This window comes from Sus scrofa, chromosome 18 (assembly GCF_000003025.6).
Source record: "Sus scrofa isolate TJ Tabasco breed Duroc chromosome 18, Sscrofa11.1, whole genome shotgun sequence".
NCBI lineage: Eukaryota > Metazoa > Chordata > Mammalia > Artiodactyla > Suidae > Sus > Sus scrofa.
In genome coordinates, this window is record NC_010460.4 from 29,689,341 (window position 1) to 29,712,081 (window position 22,741).

The 22,741-nt window shown below is 37.2% G+C and overlaps 1 protein-coding gene across 1 annotated transcript; it reads right to left on the bottom strand.

The window, feature by feature from the left end:
- Positions 9,672–17,937, bottom strand: CAV2 (caveolin 2). Its single transcript, NM_001123091.1, is given in 3 exon segments — positions 9,672–11,926; positions 16,797–16,984; positions 17,312–17,937. Coding segments are annotated over 3 exon segments (489 nt in total). The 5' UTR covers positions 17,462–17,937; the 3' UTR covers positions 9,672–11,775.

Here is a 22,741-nt window from a genome sequence, read left to right on the forward strand (position 1 = left end):
GCACAAGGGCAAGATAAAATATGCAGGCAAAGCTTCTGGAAGCCTTATACTTGGAAAACACACTGTCACCTCTGCCCTGTTCTGTAGGCCAAAGCAAGTCACAAGACTCAGCCCAAAGTGAAGGGACTAGGAACTGAATCCCACCAAAATGAGGCCAAGCCGAAGTCGTAAATGCAGCAAGGTGCTAGGGGTCCAAATCTACAACATCCTTGTGTGGTCATTGGAAACTGGTTTTTGGTTTTTAATTTTTCAAGTTTTAATCCAATTTCTGAGATATCCTTTCCTATTTTTTATTCTATTTTCAGAGAGATTTACATAATATTTTTAAAATATTTCTATTAAACAGTTGAAATAGAACTGTTTAATAGAAGATATTTCGAATGTCTTCTATTAAAATCTCTTAAATTAAATACAGATTTTCTGTATGAAGATTCTCAAAATGATGCTTGTCAGAGGACCTCAGACTGAGTGGCCCAGCAGACCACAAGGTATAGTCTCTTGCCTTAAAGCAGAATACAGTATTCAAGGCAGATGACTATCTTACTTTAAAAAATTAGGCCATCTTATTGTCATCACCATTATTATTGTTCTGGATTTAGAATTCAGTAGCATGAAACTTGTGATTTTCTTTGAAAATGCAGCAATTTTTGTCTCTGCAAGTATGTATTCAAAATTTACACACATGGTTTTTCTTTTATCTGCAAATTTTTCACTTTATTTTTTCCCAAAAATTACATTGAAAACAAAATTATAACATGATCTGATTTGCCAGCATACAAGTAAATCTAAATATTGAGAAAATGCTAAATGATAAGCAAACACAAATCACACTGGTTCTTTCTTATTTGTGCTTAAAGTCCATTTAAAATTCCAAGTTCAATTCACCATCTTATTATGATGACATTATAAACAATCTAACTGCCATGAAATTGGGAGAGCTACCTACCTTGACTATTTTTTTTTTTCTTTTTATGACCACACCTGCAGCACATGGAAGTTCCTTGCCCATAGGTTGAATCAGAGCTTCAGCTGTGAGCCAACACCACAGCGACGGCAACACCCGATCCAAGCTGCATCTGCTACCTTTGCTGCAGCTTGTGGCAACACCAGATCCTTAACCCTCTGAGCCAGGCCAGGATTAAACCTGTATCCTCACAGAGACATTGTCAGACTCTATCCCACTGAGCCACAATGAGAACTGTTACCTTGACTATTTTAATAACTGGATTATAATAGCCCTACCAAAATAATTATTCTAGCATTCATTAAAGAGAGAAAGTCTTAGGCCAAATACTAATACAATCAAGGGATAATCAGCATGACATGAGAGATAAATATATTTGTCTCTTTTTTTTTATCTAGGTAGATTTATAGCAGTAATAAAAATAATAATTACTGCCCTAGCTAATCCAAGATTGAAAATGTTTAACATCAGGCTTGGGCATAGCAATTTTTCAGAAAAATTGGGGTCAAGTGGTAAGCCAGATTACTACATTACATCTAATTGAGAGAAGTAGAATATTTAGATATGTGGACAGTGACTACATTTCCTCCTATTCAAGTGAAACAAAAGTATGACCACCCTTTAGAAATATGGAAACTCTATAAATCTTATCCAAAGTATGATTAACTCTTAGAAAACCTAATAGAATAATAAAATATAATATGATATTATATACTATAGTATATACTTGGGATATTTACATTTTATAGTATTCTAGTAGAATGTTTAAACAGCATATTAGAACATTGTATATTTTAACAAATAATTTAAAAATTCTATTTTAATTATAATGAAATGGTAAAGAATAAAAATAGTAGTAGTCCTTGAATATCACCCTGAACTTATAAGGAGATATAAAACTTCAGTATTTTTCTTAATGTAAACATTTGGGAGGAGTCCTTTATAAAAGCCCTTTGTTTTGTAACCAAGCCATCTGGCTTTGTCAGAGCTCCATTATTTAACAAAGGAAACTCTCCTTTCCTTTTGGCCCTTTCCCTAATAAATAAACTATTTACCAGCAGTTGCTTTTACCTAGGGAAAATTTATCTCTACAACTACACTTTGAGGCAATGATACTTTATCATGAAACAGTTCACTGTTCAAAAAGTATATATAAGTTCATATTGACCATAGAGAACTTTACTTTATGATTATATATATATATATATATTTTTTTTTTTAACTAATTCTCAGGAAAACTTGTGACTGTAACATCAGTTTTTGTACATACTAGATGATGGGCTTAAGTCTGCTTTGCTGGCTTTGCTGTCAACCAGTTTACCTTACCTGAGAGGCAATGTGAATGTGTTTTTTAAAGCTGACTTGGGGGACTCTAGTTATGGGACAGACCACAATCTTTTTAGAGGGCCAAACAAATAATCTCTCTGTCAGCTTCTTCTTTTCTCTGTGTGCAACTACTTCATCTTCACTTCTCTCCAAGTTTTACTCAAGCTCATTACCAGGGCTTGCTACTCAAAGGGAGCTGTAGCATCACCATCAGCATCAGCTGGGAACTTTTTATAAATCAGAATCTAAGGCCCAATCCCAGATTTACTGAATCAAAATCTGAATTTTAATGAGATCTCCAGATCTCCAGATTATTCATGAGCACATTAAACTTTGAAAAGCAGCAATCCAGGGGAAACTTGAAAATGTGTATTTTCCGAAGGTGTTTTAGAATGCAGAAGTTATGTCAGGGAATAAACCGAAAAAAAAAAAAAACAAAAAAAACCCATCCCTCCCCCAAACAAAACTCAGACCCTTTCCTATGAATGAAGAAAAATTTCCACAAGTACATGCATAAAAGAGCCTGTTCATCATCATGGGAAGAGCAGTAGAAACCAGCCTGGATGACTTACAGGGAATCCCAACTCTGAAAAGGAAGTAACATGCTATTAAAGAAATATTTGTAAGCAAATTAAAGGAAGCATCGTTTAAGGGGGAACCCTACGAGCTAAACTGGCCAAGCTGCTTGCAGGGAACTGGCAGTTCTTTCCATTTCTATAAACTGAAGTCTTCTTGGAATGTGAAATTACAAACTGGGCAGCAGCCAAATGGCTTCTTTTTTTTTTTTTTGGTCTTTTTAGGGCCACACCCATGGCATATGGAAGTTCCCAGGCTAGGGGTCTAATCTGAGCTGCAGCTACCAGACGACACCACAGCCCACTCCAGATCATTAACCCACTGAGGTGGGCCAGGGATCACACTCTTGTCCTCATGGTCAGGTTCCTTACCACTGAGCCACAAGGGGAAGTCCCTAGATGGGTTTTTTTGGTGGTGGCGGTGTTGGTGGTGGATTTTTTCTTTCTTTTGTTTGTTTGTTTTTTGTTCCTGTTTAGCTACAAAAAGAATTGAGCTGTATTAAATTCTCTCATTGGCCACACCCAAGAAGTATTAGCTGTGGCAAGAGCTGAGCCAGCACTGGCCTATTAACTTTATGGAAGACAGTGCAGTTTCTGAGGGATAGCTTCAAAGTAGCTGAACCTCAACCTGTGCTAGAAATGTGTCATGCTTGGCTGACTTTATAACGATTTTAAGACTGGAAAGATTTGCCTTTTCAATTCAGAATATTTCTTCAACTCTAAAATTCAAATGCATCCCTAGTTCATCATGTAGCATAGAGTCTGCCTGCATCTGATCTGTCTCATCATTCCCACAATTCTTCCAGGAAAAGTATTTTACGATCTTCTTTTTGCCATTTCCCCCTGTTTGAATATATTTAGGAGACATACACTTCTTTTTGTGTGTGCCCACTCTGATAAAATTATCACTTAAGATAACTCCACTTAGGCTTTTTTTCAGGAAAAAAATTTTTAATAAAAATCACTCCATACAGCATTTTTCATGTTTTATGTGGCTCCTCAATCATCTTTAGAATGTAAAATACCAACAACTCTGGCTCTTTTTCAAATTTTTAATCATCACAAGACCTTCCTTTCCTCTTGTCTAAATAAAAAGTATATAAAAATTCGGTTGATTGCTGTTTTTTTCTACATGATAATGCAATTTCTAATGCTTTGATCATAGCCCTCCCTCCACCCCTTCCACCGCCTTCATGTCCCTTGCACATGGAGTAGCCCATGAAATTGATTGAATAAGCTAGATGCTCTGTGGAGATTTTCATCTTGTTTATATTACCTAACCCTAAATAATGTGTGCTATTCCTGTGACTGCCTCAGCAAAGTCATATCTAAGCTGAGGAGGAAGACCTCATTGCATCTAATGCTTCTTTTTACATATTCTATTGTCATAACTTCTCATTTTCCATACTGCTCTCTATTTTGGTAGTGATTTACTGCTATTATTTTTGGAGAAAATATGTATGTAAAAACTCTTTGCCTTTGCAAACATTTTCCTTTATTTCTTTATTTACCAAGTCTCAATTAGAAAAAATATTAAATTTTGTTAGATCATTTAAGACAAACTTATAAAGAAATCGAGATCATGTTGTGTGATCCACTGAGTTTTTCCTCTCTCACAGCAAAATATCATAAACCTTCACCCTTCAAAGCCATCTAAAATATTCAGTTCTCTGGACTGGATGAGAGTAGAGAGAGGAGAAAGAGAGAAGGAAGAGCAGAGGAGTGGGTGGGCCCCTACTGGCCATTGCCAATACTGGGAAATATAAATGCCATGACCTGTGATAGGTTTTTAGCATAACCATTATTGCAAAGCACAGACAGCATTACTATATTAGAAGTGAATGAAAAATTATGGGAAAAATTCGTATGAGGATCACAATACTATCACTGTAGAAAAATGTTAAGTTTTTATATGTGCAAAATGGAATACTACAATGTTGTTGCATAATACCACTTAATATCTTAGTAAAAATTATATACGTTGTATATATTTGCAGCACTCTTATATTGATATACATGTAAATGCTGATAATGTAGAGAGACACATACACTGCTATTGCAATTATAAATTGTATAATTGAAAAGCAGTGTAATAATATACAAACAAGCCATTAATATGATTGTATACTCCAATCTAGTTTTTCTGCTTTTGAAAACTTGCCATGAGCAAATTATCCTATAGAAGGAAAATAAATTTATATATGGTTTTCCTGGGATTTCCAAAGCAAAATAACTGACAATAGGAATGTGTAACATACTAAAAGATATACAAACTGATAAGAAATTTCCAACCAAATGAAGAAACTTATGAAATGTGGCCCCTATCTAGGAAGATATATGCTTAGCCTAGAGAGAAATTATTACTGTAATTGTTAATATTTTACATGTCCGGAGGTCTAGAATTGAGGGAAGAGATCATCATTGTGCTTTTGGTACATAAGAAGTAAGTCTTTGTTAAAGATAGGTACAATTTTATGAAATTTATAAAACATGAGAATAACGGCATTTGAAAGAAATTTTTCTGATGTTAGGGCCTAGGGCACAGATTATACAGGGGAAGAAAGGGTGTGCTCAGGAAAGTAGAGAATAAGGCTGGAGGAGGGCTCAGGGATTAGAGGGAAGAGAGAAGGATAGAGGGAACCCAGATATCAGCTTGGGGGAGAGCTTTGATCACTGAGGACTTTGAATTGACTCCATTTGTGGGAGGAAGGAAAGAAAAAAGGTGTCTTTCAGAGCAGGAAGGGTGACATGAGTGAATGATGAGTGAAAAAGAAGATTTTGGTCAGAAAGGAGAACTAGTCATTAGAACAGCCATACCCACAGCCTAGAAATGGCGGATAATTTCTCTGGTGATTAGGAACCTAAAACTCTCCTGACAGACTCTCTTGGCTCAAATCCTGACTCCCGTGTGATCTTGAGAAAATTCTTCAACTTTGGGCATCAGTTTTCTCATCTGAAAAATGAAGATGTTAACAGAACCTACATCATAGAATTATTGTGTAGATTAAATAAATGCCCAGAAGGTAATAAATGTTTGACAAATGGAAATGTTATTATTTGTATTGTAGATCAGAATTCTCACACTGTTATAATGCATGAAGGATTCCAAATAGTTTCCTTCTCAGTAAAAGAAATGTGTTATCCTTGCCACCTGCCTCCCTGGGAAATGGTGTTTATCCTTGCAGCTTTCCAAATGAGTCCTTGTTTCACTGTCCCAGTTAGCTGAGCCAGCAGTTGGCTAGAACTGATGTGCCATTCAACTAGAGAGGCAGGTCCTGCCTCCTGCCCTTCTCTCCCCTTGTGTTACTGGCAGGTACTCATGACAAGCTACTCAGAGGCAGGGGGAGAGAAGAGTGCTCCAAGGATGACCTGTAGCTCCTATCTCTTCCTGATCCATTTATGTCTGGGAGAAATATTTGCCCTTGGTTACGTGCTGTTTCCCATTCTGAGTCATGGCTTTTCCTTTCTCTCGTCATTCTCCACTCCTACCTTTTCCTATAATGACAAAACGACTTCTCCAGCTGTTCAGCCAAGCTGAATGACCTAACACTTCTGCGTGCAGGCAGATAGGTGTCTGTCCTATTTTTGGATAATTGTTAAAGTGGTGTCCTGATGTCTCTGACTGCTGCATGGTCATTTTTCTTTACTACAAATACACTGCAACAGTCAACACACAGCGAGGTAAAGTGGAAGAGAGACAGATGACCAAAAGTTGTAGTACAGTTTTCATTTTAACTTTTCTCTTCTGCCATTATCTTTAGGGCACAGGGTTCTAGGGGTGCCCTCAAGCCCCTTTTCATTCCATGAGACATGAGGAACTTTCCTTTATGGTCTTAGCTGACTTCAACTCCTTCTATCCTGTTTGGTTTTCATTGTTCCCCTTCACTAGGAGTTTGAGCAGAGGTGTCCAAAAGCAAAACTGTGAAGGATCAAGATTGTATTATTGGAGCCTCTCATTTTTCCTTTTCTGACTTGAATTTCTCTTTGGTGGCATGTCTTTTAATCAGTGTAGGATGCTCTTACACGGTGCTTGGCTCGAGGCTCTCATTTTCAGGTCCTTTACATGGTTTTCAATATCCCCTTCTCAGATAATCCATTTACATTGAAGTAATTGATGTCTGCTAATAGATTGAAATGTTACCCCCCGCCCCCGCGCTGACAGGTATGCTTTTACTTAGACAGGCATCAAAGTGTAAGGTTCCAGTGGTGGCAGTTCAGATATAGTCCAAAGAAGGAAGCTGAGGAGTGGGTACAAAAATGATTTAAAAATACAACATGGTACCTTCTTTTGCTCATTTGGCTACTTTGGGGTGAACAATGGAAAAGAAATTGGGATGATTATATATGGAAGCCCAAATTATTTTTATTCCTAAAAAATGTAACCTAAGTATCTGGTATATCCTTATCCTTTGTTACATCCTCTTTCAATACTTTCTCTGTCCTTCCTACACATGTATATAGCTGGAAGGAAGGAAATATACCAAATCCTGATTTATGATAAATTGTATTAGTGGTGGTAATTTTTCATTGCAGCACTGCCTACCATTTTTTTAAATCTTAAAGTAATATGTAGCCTTGTAAATATCCTGTGTGCTTTTATTATCTTAAGTAAACATTCAAAAATGACAAAGTTGCAAGCTAAAGAAACTGAGCCATTATTTATATGATTTCTCCCCTATGCTATTTGTCCTGGATTCATATGGGACAGTGTTTTCTAAAATATAAAACTGTTAAAAACAATGTTTTAGTGCTGTAACTTTCAAAATGGGAAATAAGAGAGTAAAAGACATAGCAACACTCTAAAATGCCAGAGAGAATGTTTCTAAACCACTTTCTAAGTACTAGCATTTATTATCCCCCAAAATGTGAAAATAAATTTCAGATAAAAAATTGAGAGTAAAGACAGGCATTACTCCCAAAGGATGAAATACACCTCATGTAATTTATATACATTTTAGTTTTTCCAACCTAATAATTCATGAGTGAGGAAATGATAGGAAAATCTTATGATAATCAACACTTTTCAAACCCCCTTTACAAATTAAGAAAATTATGGCATCAAAATATGATTCCCATTTCAGTTCTATAACCATCTCAAATTTTCTTCACTTATTTATTTATGTAGTCATTCATTCAGAAAATACTGATTGACCTCACTCAGAGCTGGGCACCATTTCAGAATCCCAGGAAAACTAACCAGCAGTCCAAGAGGGTTAGTCAACAGGGTTAGTTTTACCAGGTGGTAAGTGATAATAGAGGTGTGTTTAAGATTTTATATAAAGATATAGAAGAGGCACTTTAATGTGGAGGAGTTTTGGAAACAGAAGGGGTTAAGAAGGCCATGAGAGGAAGAGTGATGCTGCCATGGGTCAGGAGAGGGCTGGGTGCTTAAGTGAGGGCTGCAGAAAGGAGTTGCTGAAGACAGCAATGGATTGATAGTGAAGGCCTTAAGAACATTGCTCAAGAGCTTGAATTTTATTCTAAGGGGAATCACATATAATTGATAGTTTAATCAGGGGAATGACATAGACGTCTCGATGAAATCTTTTTTTTTTTTTTTTTTTTTAAGGGGAAGATGGACTGGAAAAGATCATTTTGAAGCTGAGAGTGAGGCTACTTAGGAGGCTATGGAAACTAGGCAGGCAAAGATGAAGATGGCAATGATTATGGTGGCTTAGCAGTGATTTTGGTAGAAAAAAAATCTCAAATAAAATAAATAATTAAATACTAATTAATTTAAAATCTAGAATAACATATTATTTGGGGGGGAAATTGTCACAATAAAAAAGAATTGTTATAAATCTAGGAATCTCTGTCATGAAGAATCAAAACCACACAGTTTCATAATCAACTGAGGTGTGAAAAGTAAATGTATTAATTCCTATATTTATAGGACATCAGCTCTTTAATTGATAGACAAGTCATAATTTTAAAAAATTCCTGGACTGAACATTAAGCTTGGTTTGTATGTACACAGCCAAGTTTTCATTTCTGTAGAGGTCACCAAAAACAATTAGATGGGAAGCTCCTGAGAGATCCTTTAGTACAGTCCTGTCATTAAAGATAAGAGAACTGAGACCTTGAGATTAAACCAGTTATAGGAGTGATACACCTCAGTAATGGGAGTGCTGAGACTGGAATCCAGGTGCCTGATTTGGAGGGCAGGACTCTTTTCACTAAATTCCAGTAGCTTCCCAAGAAAGGCATTTAAATAAATTCATGGGATATAGATAGCTGTTGAAAAGAGGGATTTTTAAGCTCTTCAAAACTTTAAAGAGCATTTTAAAAAGCCAAACACATGTTTTATTATCAGAGATTGGCCATTTTTCCAGATTAACTCATAACAAGAAAAATCTGTGCCAATATCAGCAACTACTCTTCACATACTAACTTTCCAAAAATAATTTTGGACTCTGGTCTGGCTTCATGGTACTGGTATCCAAGTACATGTGATTTGTATTGTTTTACTTTTTACTTTTTTATTAAAAAAATTGAAAACAGAAATATGAGTTTATTTAGAATTAGCAAGCAACTTTACTTCATAAAGAATATGAAGTATGGTGGATTTCTGAACAAGCTGTTCTATCCTATTCATCAAGTGATAGATAAGTTTATAGGATATCTCTTTAAGTGCTGGGAAAACAAAAAAATTAAATTACCAATCTCAATTTTTCACAAATACATTTCCGAATAAGCAATATCTCATGTATTTTAATCCATTATCAGTCTTTAACAAGGAAAATTTAGTAGTGAAAAGGTTCTTTACTGATTAGTTTGATATGTAATAAAATCAATAAACATATTTTGAGTTTTTAGAAAGTTTATTATGGATACTGGGAAAGTCCCATCATCACCAACCTCTTTCCCACCCACCCACAAATATAAGAACCAACATATTTGCACATAAAATCTGGATCCACTTGGTACAAAATTTCAGTCTCTGAAATGAAATAGTTAATAACAAATCCCAATAAAAATGTATTTTGAAAATGATCAATTTTATTCAGAAATCAGGAAATCATACATTCCACTTGTTAAAAGTCAGTAGGTTTTGTTATATGACTATGTGTATATATTTTGGCTTTAAAACTTGCCAATAACTATTTGAAAATATAGAAGCTCATGATTTATTTAAATAGATATTTTATTAATCAAATACTTTTGCCCAATCAACATATCTAAATATTTTTTAAAAACAGCTTAAATACAAAGTATAACTATAAAGTTGTGAGACTGATTGACCTTTTAAAAAAACAGAATAACATCTATATAGTCAAATTAGTAGTAATGCTTCAAGTTAATGATCCTGAGAGTGTTTTCTAAGGATGTTACAATGGCCTAAGGCAGTTTTGTAAAGTCTTTTTTTTTGTAGCTACCTTTGAGAGTGTATGAGTTTTATGATTTAATCATTCATTTGCTCTGGTCCTCAATAGTATTCCAGTTCAATCATCCTTAATATTTACCAGTCTTGGAAATTTGGGAATAATAAAATTAATCTTCATTGAATAAGGAGCTGTCACCTATGAAGCTATTCAAAGGAACATTAATCCGAGTTCTTATAGTAATTCCGAAATTTGAGCATTTACACACTTTTAAGATGTGTAAATTATAGTAACCACCTACATCACAGAGATCTTTTGTACATGCCTATCATTTTAGAATAGGGTTTTAAAACAAAAGTGACTCATAAATGTGAATTAAGACTCTATAGTTCAAAAATGATAAGAATAATTTTATGCAGTGTAACAAAATTCATATCCAATAAGATCTTGTAGTTTGTAGCAGTTAGTTTTTAATTTATATATATGTAGCTCAGTAGCATGGACCCAAGAAGCTGACAACTTGTCTGAAAGCCTCTATGTGAATCACTATCATTGAAATCATACTTAAGTGTCAGAAATAGCCTTTATTGTAAAATGTTATTGAATAGCACCAATATTACTTGAAGGTAGTGAAAAATCAATAGGAGTGCAGAATACAGGTTTAATTTCTAACTACAAGACAGAAAGCATCTCCTAGATGAAATACCAATTAAGATTACATCCAGATAAACATTAGTCATAAAACATTTCAGGATTTTGCTTGGAAAAGTTAGAAAAGCCTTATATAGCTCTCTTTTACATTCTATTACCAAAGAAGATGCATATGCTTATGTAATCAAGACAGTGCAATCTCATCAATGAAGTTCCTTGTGGAATATACATTTACTTCTATATATTAGCTCAACAAAATAACAAATATAATAAAAGTGCTTTAAAGCAATCTGATTAGAGCAACATTTACAATAAGTACAAAATATACAGTAAGTTGAAACATCTTGTTAAATATGCCTATAGATTAACAATACCTGACTTAAAGGAACATATTTTCATGAATCTGTTTTTCACATTATTATATTTGATAGACCCTATCATCACTGTATGCTTTTGTTAGTGTAATTTCTAGGATCTTTGTATTATCTTATCTCTAAGTATCCCCGTGACTTCACCTGCACAGGCAATTTTAAAAGTATTACCTCCAGAGTAAAAAAATAAGAAATTCCATATTTTCATGAGCAGTTGTGTACAAAACTCTTGCAGTGTTTGAGAGAACTGTCCCTTGATCATTATAGATTTATCATTAGAAAATGTATACCTTTGTACTAAAGCAAAGACTATCTGCCTTTAAAATTATGTGTTGCCAACCTACTGTATTATTATGGTTATAAAGTTAGATATGAAATCCTTGGCTTTTAATTAGAAAAGTATTATTTGAAAAGATCTGCCAATAAATATTTCTACATGTGGTTTTCCATGTTAATAGCTTTCTGAATTTGAACAGTTGGGTAATGAACAGAACAGTAAAGCCTTCATGTTATAACAACAAAGAAGTATTACAGTATCCAAATCTTCAGACCTGGGGTCCAAGTATTCAGTCATGGCTCAGTTGCAGGCTAACAGAAGAGAAGCTGCGTCCTGCGCTTGTACACAAGGGGGCAATGACAACGTCTGTCACACTCTTCCATATTGTCTGCACTGAAGGCAGGACCATTAGGCAGGTCTTTACAAAAGGAATTATAATCCTAGAATGGACGAAGAGAAATGTGTAAGGATTGTCAGTGTTACCAAATAAAGCCACTGACTCTTGCCCAGGCACGGAAAGGTATAACAATAGCCCAATTCACCTAAACTGGGTTGAGCATTTGAAACAAATTAACAGTGACCCACATAGTGATAAAATGCACAGAAAATATGTGGCTTAAAAAAAGAAACAAGCACGTACATGATAAATACCAATAGTCTTTCTACTGGTAGTAGGTAATCTTAAAATAGTAATGCAAAAAAACAAAAACAAAAACAAAAAAACTGCACCCCAAATCATAATTGATTTCTGCCCCTAAACATTAACCTGCCTGTCTTCCTCTTTCTCTGAGGTTCAACTTCCTGGTAGCTTTTCCTGTTTTGTTATTCCACCCCCATCCCCACCCCCTACCAGGCTGGGTTGGATACTTCTTTTGTGTGTGTGTGCTTCTAAAGTACTGAAACAAATTTCTTAATCCTCAAATGTACCAAAAGATATCATAAATAGATATTTATATTTCTGTCTTTCCTATTAAAATGTAAGCTTTTAAAGTGAGGACATCCTTGACCCTTAGTAAATATTTCAGCTGAGTGAATTTAGTATTGTCTTGTACTTTATATTATTAATTTTTCATAGTAATTACACACACTGAAAAGGGTTGTGTGGTATAGCTAAAAGAGCTCTGCAATTATGTCAGAAGTCTTAGACAAGAAAAACTAGAATATCTAGAATTTATTTTTCCTGTATGCCTTTTCCTAAGGTAACTACATATTTTCATATTCCTCAGGCTGGTTAATTTTTTCTCTAATCCTCTGAATAATGTTCTTTGTCACAGTAGTGCTTTTTAAGCACAGACATATTTGTAAACTCTCAGGCATTGCTGGAGGACTTCAATAGAATTTTTATTATCACTTGGGTGGGCACAAAGAAGTAAGGTTAATTTTCTTAGTTTGTTATTAAAATGTGACTTGGATAAAAGGCTGTTGTATTTAGCCCAAAGCAAAGAGAAGATTAGGCATTTGTCTGATTGAGATATTTTTAGAATATGGAATTATTCATATTGACGGTCTACACAGATTATATTTATATTGTGTTTTGTTTCAAAAGCAAAGAGAAGATTAGGCATTTGTCTGATTGAGATATTTTTAGAATATGGAATTATTCATATTGACGGTCTACACAGATTATATTTATATTGTGTTTTGTTTCAAGACTTGAAGCCATTTTTTAAAAAATTAATTAATAGGTGTTTCAGAGCTAAATAGTTGAACACAAACCTGAATGATGGCAACTTTTGACTACTTATCCCATTATGTTTCTCCTTTGATGTTGGCCTTGGGCAATATACTATGAATTAAAGTAAGAACAGGAAATCTTACAGACCAGCTATCAGGAATAACACTATGCATCCCTGACATGTCCATGTTGTACTACCACTATAATGAATAATAAATAGTACTATTTTGAAGACAGAATATATAATGAAAACAATTATGACAAAATAATCTCAAATTGACATACTATAAGACTTAAGTTAGACTGGAAAGCTCTCTATCTACTTTACTCAGAATATAATGCACTTTCCATTCTTCCTTAGGCTAAGAAATTTTCTATCCCCATAACTCCTTAGATTTCAATATCCTAAGAGGGAATTAAAATTAAGCACAAGACAAAAGTAGATTTTCCAGTTCAACAAAGTGCAGTTGCCCACATTTGGGACTCAGTTCATTGGATGTGGTGGACTCGTCTTAATTTTATTTTTTCAAGTTGTTCTCTCACTTTGTTTACATGGATGATACTGGTGCCCTGGCGTGGAGTCTAACCAGTTGTTGGCCAATTCATTCTTCCTTCCTTCCTGGCCATACCTGTGGCATATGGAAGTTCCCCAGCTAGGGGTCTAATCAGAGCCTCAGCTGCTGGCCTACGCCACAGCCATGGCAACACCAGATCCTTAACCCACTGAGCAAGGACAGGGATCAAACCCGCATCCTCATGGATACTAGTTGGGTTCTTAATCCTCTGAGCCAGAGTGGGAGCTTCCTGTTCTGACTTTGGATCAAAGGATCCAATGATCTTTTGAACAATCTTAAGTTGTGTTCTCAACATCTCAAACAGTTTCTTTTCTGAAACTCCTGGCAATTTGGAGTGACCTAAAACTTGTCGAGGCTCAGTGTGACCAACCAAATATTCCTTTTTTTTTTTTAGGGCCTCACTTGTGGCATATGGAGGTTCCAGGCTAGGAGTCAAATGGGAACTACAGCTGCCGGCCTATGCCACAGCCACAGCAACATGGGATCCGAGCCGCATCTGCAACCTACACCACAACTCATGGCAATGCCTAATCCTTAACCCACTGAGCGAGGCCGGAGATTGAACCCACAAATGGTTCCTAGTTGGATTTGTTTCTGCTGCACCACGATGGGAACTCCATATTTCTTAAATAAATCTTATAATTACAAAGATTATATACTCACCCATTGGATAATAAGTCCATTAGAACTGAGGCTTTTGTTAAGCTTTGTATTAACTATGGTGTCATGCAGATTGCCTTGTTATAGCAATTTGCTGAATTAAAAATGTCTTCTGGGAAATGAGATTGTTATTACTGCATTTTCATTAGCTGGGCCATCCATTTGCATTGTATCCCAGCAAAAATAGAAGGTAGAGGGGCTCGATCCACATTTCTTTGGTATGAGCCACTTATTGCCAAATGGCAGATACCTCAGTCTGACTATGGTATGGACTCAAATTAATTCACTGGTCCCTAATAACCTGTACTTCTAGCCCGGGATCCAATATTATTAGACTGAGTTCTGAGTGTTTTCTTATTGCTATTATTTGTTTAAAGAATCAAAAATCAGATTCATTGTGACTATGCAGTATGGTTTAAAGATCTTATTATTGCATATTTTTATAGCCTTGATCACCAGCCTCTTGGTAAAAAATAACCCTCACCCCCTACCAAACAAAAAGGAGGGGAACGAAAGAAAGTAAAGAAAAAAAGTAAATAAAAGCAAAAACACCAAGAAAACAATAACAACCCCCCCACCAAACTCAAATGGGTTTGCTCTTCTATAAGGTCTCTCCTTCATCTGGTCTCATCCTATCAATGGAATGTAATCCATTAATGAAAACCTGTTTTATCAAGGTATAAACTAACTTTTAAACATTTTTGTTTGAAAATACTTCCCTATTTGCAATCACAGCTGCCTGATGACAAATGTATGACAGTTAAATATTAATGTCTCACATGAATGTAATCTGAAAAACAAGATGACGTTAAATAATGCATTTTCTGTGGCTGAAAAAGAAATGGTTGATGATTCACCACTGGAAGCACTACAGAAAAAAACATCTCCTGTCCTCAGGAGAGCCAGGTGAAGCAAAGCATCATTTGGTTAATTGTAGTTTTAGTTCTATCTCTCCACCATTTAGTAAATGAAAACCTTTTTGTTGTCAATTATTCCATAAGTGTTTTAGGAATGCCTGTCTTTGTTAACTATAAATATGGCACTCTATATTTCCAATTAGCTTCATAACCAGCATTTCAAAGTATACTATGCCTTCACTCAGTTTTTCACACTTTCAAAAGTGGGAAAATGGGCACTGAGGTTAGATGGCTAGTTTTATTTAATCAGGAATCCAAAATTTTGTGTGCTGACTTGGGAATCTTTTAAAAACATCTATGTGCTACTGTCAAAATATAAGCTAACTATATACATCTGGCCTTTGTGGATCTGCTCATGTATAGAGGCAAAGATTTTCATTCCTCTAACAGTCTTTGGCAGTTTCAATATAGTTTAGTTGTTTACAGTTTTTAGTGTTCGAATTAAATTGATGTTTGTTGTTTATCCTTTACTTATTGAGTGAATTTTAATTTATTCTTTAAAAGCCTTTTTAGACTAATTTCTCTCTACAAAGCCTTCCCTGTGCTTCCCTCCTCCACAGATTTAACTGGGTTTCCCTCAGCATCACCTCTGTACCCAGCCAGCTGCCCTAATGTGCTGTGAGTAAGCTGAGGCTGATCTTGCATCTTATTCATTCTGGCCCCAATGCCCAGCACAAACTAAGCACTCAATAAATTTTCTTGGTTGAACTATCTAGCTAGCCTACTAAAGAAATTTATTCAGATGGTAGAGGGAATGGAGAACAATTTTGTAACTTCTCACAATTAACACAGCACATATTAGGGTGTGGTGACGCATCTGGAGTTATAAATTTCTCCAGGACTGCATTAAAAGACAAGCTTGGCAATTGTCATACTGGGGGTGATCTGCATGTTAGTCCTTTCATTATCCTGCAGTTCGAGTTTTCATTCATTTGTGCTGGGAGGGCCTTTCACCTTACATCTCCTCTGATCTCATCCTTGCCATTTGTCAATAGCAAGATTGGAGCAGCCCCTCCATAACACTGCTTAACCAGGTCTGACATCCTGCTCCATTGATAGTGTCACTGGCATTCTGCTCAGAGATCACTTTTGTTTCACCCCCAAGCACAGAAGGTGACTGAATAAAAGGTAATGAAAGAAATAAGAGCCCTACCGAGGACTACAGGCACAAGTTAAAACAAGAGAGAGCAATGGATGGCCCAGGAAATATGGGCTCCAGCTCTCTACCTCCACAGTCAGCTTGGCCTTGCCACTTAAAGGAAAATAGCACCAGGGGACAAAGGGACATTCCTTCTACTGTTTAAACTTCTAATGCAACCTTAACCTGCAATTCTAAAGAAAGCGCATTGCCTTTCAAGGCCTTCCAATTCCTGCGACTACATTAGGAGATGATGCCTTTTGCCTGCAAGCAGGCCTGGGGCAGGTGGCAAAGAAGATTCCTACATTTCAGAAACCCCTTCCACCCCAGTGTGACTCTTCTCACCAGATGTGCAGACAGCTGAGTGTGGCAAAGAGAATTCCCGCAGCGAAGGCCAAGGGGATAGCCAGGAACACCGTTAGGAACTTGTAGATCACGTATTTGCTGATTTCAAAGAGGGCATGGCTGCATATCCACACTTTGTCAAAGGAGTGTGTAGACACCGGTTCTGCTATCACATCCTCGAATCCCACCTATGGAGACAAGACTCAGGGATCCTGAACTGTTACCCATCCTGCTGCCCCAGGAACCAGGAGAGCTCAGAGTGTGAGAAGAAAGAAAGAACGACTTGGCTGGGGTGCCCCACCTCTTCTAGGGTAATAGTGGGCGCACAGGAATTTGGCTAAAAATTCCTGGCTACGCAGGCGGCCCTGGAGCTGGTGGATCCGGGTCCTGGACCCTGGAGGGCTGACTCAGTGGGAGTTGGGGTTGGGGCAGGGTAGAAGGGGACCCCCACTTCCAGGCCATGTCGGGACTTGAGCCAATCTCAGGACCACGGTAGGGCCCACCCCGGGCTTCACCTTGAGATTCGAGTTCAGCCGGTGGGGATCTCGGTCGGTGCCCGGGTCCACGAACTTCTTGGGGTCGGCGTAATCGACGCCGCTGTGGCGGCTGTAGGAGTCGTCGTCCATGAAGAGCTGGACATCCGCCTTCTCAGTCTCCAGCCCCATCGCGGCGCTGGGTGCGCGGCGGCTGGTGCGGAGAGGCTCCCGGCCCGCGCGGCTTCCCCTTCCCGACGCGCCCGGCCCCGCCCCGCCTCGCCTAGCCCGGCGCGGCCGGGGCGGCGGCCGCTTCCCGCTGCCGGCCCCTGCTCCTGAGGCTGGCGCGACACGAGTCCCGCCCCGCGGCCGGGCCAAGGGGCGGGGGCCGAACACAGCCGGCTAGGTGGCTCCAGCCTCGCGCGCCCTCCCCGGGCCCTCCCCGGCCCTGTCCCAGTCCCGCCTCGGGCCCGGAGAGGGATGAGGGAGGATGTCCCAACCAGATTCCCGGCCCTGCACAGGTGGGTGAAGTGTGTCTAAGGGAAGAGGACACACGTTCTGCGTACAGAGAGGCCGATAGGCTTCCTGAGTCACGCTACACGACACCTAGAACTGGATGCCTAAGAGCGGGCAGTTTGATGCAGGGATGATGGACATACTGTAGAAAAGCAGCACGGTGATTAAGAGCATGGCATATACAGCACGACGATCTGTCTTCACTTGCAGGCTCTACTTTTTCCTTTTGTGCTCTAGAACAAGGTACTGAACCTCTCGGAACAGGTAACCCCTTATAAAAATGGGAGCAGTGGTGCCTGCTTCATATAGCTGTTGCGTGAAAATTAAATGTTTATCCAAGTAAAACTCTTACGTGGTCTCTACACACAGTATACTTCCAAATAACACTGTTACTGCTGCACTGTTACTGCTGTGAGATAAGGAACCATATAACACACCTGATAGCCAGGCGACCCTGCAAGCACATCAGCTATTCAGCTATCCCAGTGCCCAAAGAGTATGAGTCCACTGGAGGCACCATGTGGATATGGAATTGGGTATGTGAATATCCTGCCCCTAGGGTTTGCACCTTCAGATCATGAGGGGAGGTCTTATTTTTTTTTTTTCTCTTTCTAAATTATAACTTACTTTTTCCTTTAAATCAGATCCTGTTGAAAGATTTCAGGTATCTCTAAGATGCAGTCAGATCTTCAGCTTTCTTGTAGGAACTATGTAGACAACCCCCTATCATAAAACCCACTGCAGTAGATGAGCCAACTTGTGGACTGTTCACACAAAAACTTTCAGCAGGGAGGAGCTTGCGTGTTCATAAATGGTTTAAGGTCTGGTGGACTTATACATGGGGGAGGAAAAGGACTTAGTGAAAATTTGCTAAAAGCAAAATAATGGGTCTTAGACCTGAGAGGGTGCAGCTTGCTCAGAGCCTATGATGTAGTAGGCATCCAGTAGGTATTGCTGAATACAATGCATTTGAAACTCACTGCACATATCAAACCCTCTTGTGTGAACTGGATTTGAAGGATTATTTCTGAAAGAAAAAGACTATTTTGGAAACAACAAAAATGCAAAAAAAAAAAAAAAAAGCAGGACTTGAATTGGCAAAATATTTTGGAGCCAAAAATCAATATTCTAAAACTTAAAAGTTTACCTACTGTTACTGCTGCTTATGGATCTCAGTGTTGTAACACTGTAGGGCTTTATATGGTTATCTCTCATGCTTACTGTGTCCCATTTCTCCCAGAGCTGGTTCTGCTTGCCCATTTCCTTATTTCTTAGTTTTCTTTCTCAATTTTATTTGTCTTCAGTTAAATCCAAAGCAATAGCTTAGACATTCTGCTTACTGCTTTTTCTATATTTCTCCACCTCCCCCATTTACAAAGCAGGCTTGACTTTGAGAGCTTGGATTTTTCTAGTTGTTGGCCACAAGTGTTTATCAAAGAGAATAGAAGACACTAATCCTTCAGGAAATCCATAATATCAATTACCAGGAAATGGAAAGGAAGAGAGTGTTTACAGCTAAATAATATTTTATACAAATTTATTTTCTTCAGACTTAAAATTGCAGATTTCAAGATATTTCATTCAAAGAAGGTCGTTCTCATAGTACTAGAGTGGGCTTAAGCAGTGTTTGAACATGTTGGCATCAGGCCTTCTTTCCTTATCTTTCTTTGTCTGCTGGTCACATTTACACTTCCAGTGGGATTAGTAAGACATTTGCTATAGTTATCCCAAGTAATTGAATTTTTTTTTCAGGCAGCAGGGATAGGAGGCCAAAAGGAAGGTGAAATCAACATAGTTTTTAATGGGATCGCTTATAGAGTCATTGTAAAGTGATAGGTAGCCATGAAAACAAGTGTCTCTAACTTAAATCTAGACTTACCTAGTTTTGTGGTATTTAGCATGGAGCACGGTTCATTTGTTCATTCATTTACACGTTTTTATTGAGCACCTCCCCCATGGGTTGGGTCTGTTATTTTGATAAAATTCTTAGCCACTTCACCATTTTGTTACATAAGATTTTTGAGAGGATCTTTAAAAATGATTTTGCTTATCCTATTAGTAAATGCTTTGAAAATGTTAATTACTGTTCTCAAGGAGTTTAAACCAGAGTGATTACCACAGCAAATAATATTGTGTCTCCTCTAACTGGGAGATCTACCAGGAAAGAGAGAAAAGAGGATGTGGGTGGAGCTATTTAGACTGAGCACACTCTAGCATCTCTCAGATCACAGGATTACTCTCCAATGAGCTCTCTTTAATTTTTAAAGAATTGCCTGGTAACCTAGGGAGATAAAAATTTCATAATAAATCCCATACCAGTACAATTGTTTTCTATTATTATAGAAGACTTAACAAGAGGGCGATGATTACTAATATATTTGAAGAATGACAACTTGGTAATAGATTAGCATTTGTAAATAGGATAGTTTATAACTGTTTTGTTCTTCACCTTTCTCAACATAGTGTCTAAGAAAGAAGATTGTTTTTTTGGTTCCTTGAAAATTGTATGTGAATGCTTTCATGAGTAAGAATATCTATTTTCTCTTTCAGTTTTTTATTTTTTCCAAATCACAAATGTGTCTCTCCCCCCCCCCCATATAGCTTACATACAGCTGTAGGCAGGGTCTGTTCAAATGACCTTTGAGCAAATTGGTTATTAATGAAAATAATGACTTCCTGATTTCACCATTATGGTTTAATAACATTTAAAGCATTTGGATTAGGGCAGGGTTTTTCAAACTTGACACTACTCACATCTTAGACCAGGTTATTATTTGTTGTGGGGACTGTCCTCTGCCTTGATGTTTAGCGGCATCTCTGGCCTCTAACCACTAGATGCCAATAGTACCCCCAGTGATGACAACCAGAAATATTTCCAGACATTGCCAAGTGCCCCCTGGGGGCCAAAATCACCTTTCCCTCCTTTCCTGGGCTGAGAACCATTGGTTAGGATATTGCTGAAATTGTTCTTCATGTGAATGGGAAAAATTAAGCTCTAGCTGTCCAAACCCAAGCTTAAATCTCAGAATTGTAATACCAATTTGTCAAAAACTCCGGAGACTTAAAAAAATTAAATATAAGGATATTTGTTTGCCCTGTAAAATTTTCAGAACTCATTAGCATTGATTAAATTGCAGATTTTTAGTACAATGCTGGTATTATTTGAGGGATGTACATATACCTCATTAAGAGACCAAAAAGAAGCAACTGCTATGCCCTGTCTACCTTGCAGCCTCTTTTACTTTCCTCACAAAGGCCAGAACCTTTTGAATAATTATAGCTGGAAAAATGAGAATTGGAGATTTCTTGATTCCAATTTAGGACTTTAAATTTTAGTGGTTTTTTGACAGTCTTCAGTAACTGAATAGCTTTTGACCTTAACTGAGAAGTCCATAGATTTAATAGTGGAAGAGCTAGGTGGTTGCTTACCAAGTCCTTTAAGCACTTGTTCCTATACTTGCTTGCTGTCAGCAAGGTAAAGCCTAAGAAATTTGGAAAGACCTGCAGTGTCTTGCAACACCCATTCTCTTTGTGGATAGTGGGCTTTGCATAAACTTCCTTGAATAACTTCCTGTCCTCTACCTCATTTCATCTGAGTATCTTTTCATCCTCACCACCATGCCTGATCTTCCCCCACTCCCTTCCATGCTTACCCTCCAATGATCCCTTCCCCAATGCATAAGACAGCCTCCTGCAGAACAGTTTAAAGGAATGATAAAAAGTCTGTTATTGAAGTTATTCAGTAATCAACTCTTGCGGGTTGGTGCCAGAGATTTGTATGGCATTTAATGAAAGCTTGTTCATTTTTTTTTCTTATCTATTCACTTATTTCCTCATCCACATTTTGGGTAAAATTAGCCTTACATCAGTGAACCAGGACATTTTTAGTTTAATATTAAAGCACAGTAGCTTGTTTGTAATTGGTGCCAGGTTAATCTTTTGACTATTTCAAATAGTACCGCCTCTGACACAAAAAAAACCTTTTCCTACACAAAAATTTCCAGAATTAACCTTTGTTTGGAAATACTTGTCTATTAGAAATAGATGAGGAAGAAGATACACTCCTGCAAAACCTATATTCATGATTAGAGCTGGTAGGAGCGGTCAGTCCATTCTCATTCAAAACAATGCATGACAATTAATTGTAGATTAATTTTATCCTGTTTTCCATAAGTAAAGGATGTTCCTGTTTAATCTTTTGATTATCCCATTGATTTCTGGAAGGAATACTGCATGTGTAAATAAGACCTCTCCCCAGGACTTTGATACTTTATCTTTCCAGAACATTAAATATGTACTAAGTATTGCTGAGCACTTAACTTTCAAGTTAAACTCTTATTAAATACCTCTATACTCAATGTATTTTTGCGAAGCTGCATAGTTAAGTGTTTTTCAAATACCAGCTGAAATGTGACAATAAGACTACTAGTTACCAAAACAAAAGATTCTAGAGGTTCTTTTCTTAATTTGGGGTTTTGTTTTGGACAAAAAATAGTAGACCTAAATTTGAAGTCTTTGTTTTCTCTAGTAATTCTTGTTTTTATGAATGTTATTTTACTTTATTTAGAGTAAATGCCAGTTTTTAAAAATAGCACAGCTAATCTGCATTAGTCAAGAGGAAAGAGGATGGGAATTTTGTTTGTTTTGCTTATTAGTTTTTTTTTTCTTTTTACAAATTTTCATCTTATTGCATATTTCCAATAGAAGAAAAAGGACAAAAACATAGAATGCCTTCCACCTGGTTCTTGTAAATTACTGTTTTGGTGTCTATTAGGCGAAGTTTAATGCTTGAGAGAGTCATCTGGGAGTTAAGAGCAAAGGGAATCCAGTTGCACAGAGCAGATGGATGACTGGGAGCCGGCCAAGGGGCCAAGCAGAAGAATTTTTAGATTATATTCTCCTATCAATAAATATCTGGGAAGAATTTTGTTTCCAGAGAATTTACTGAAAGAATTT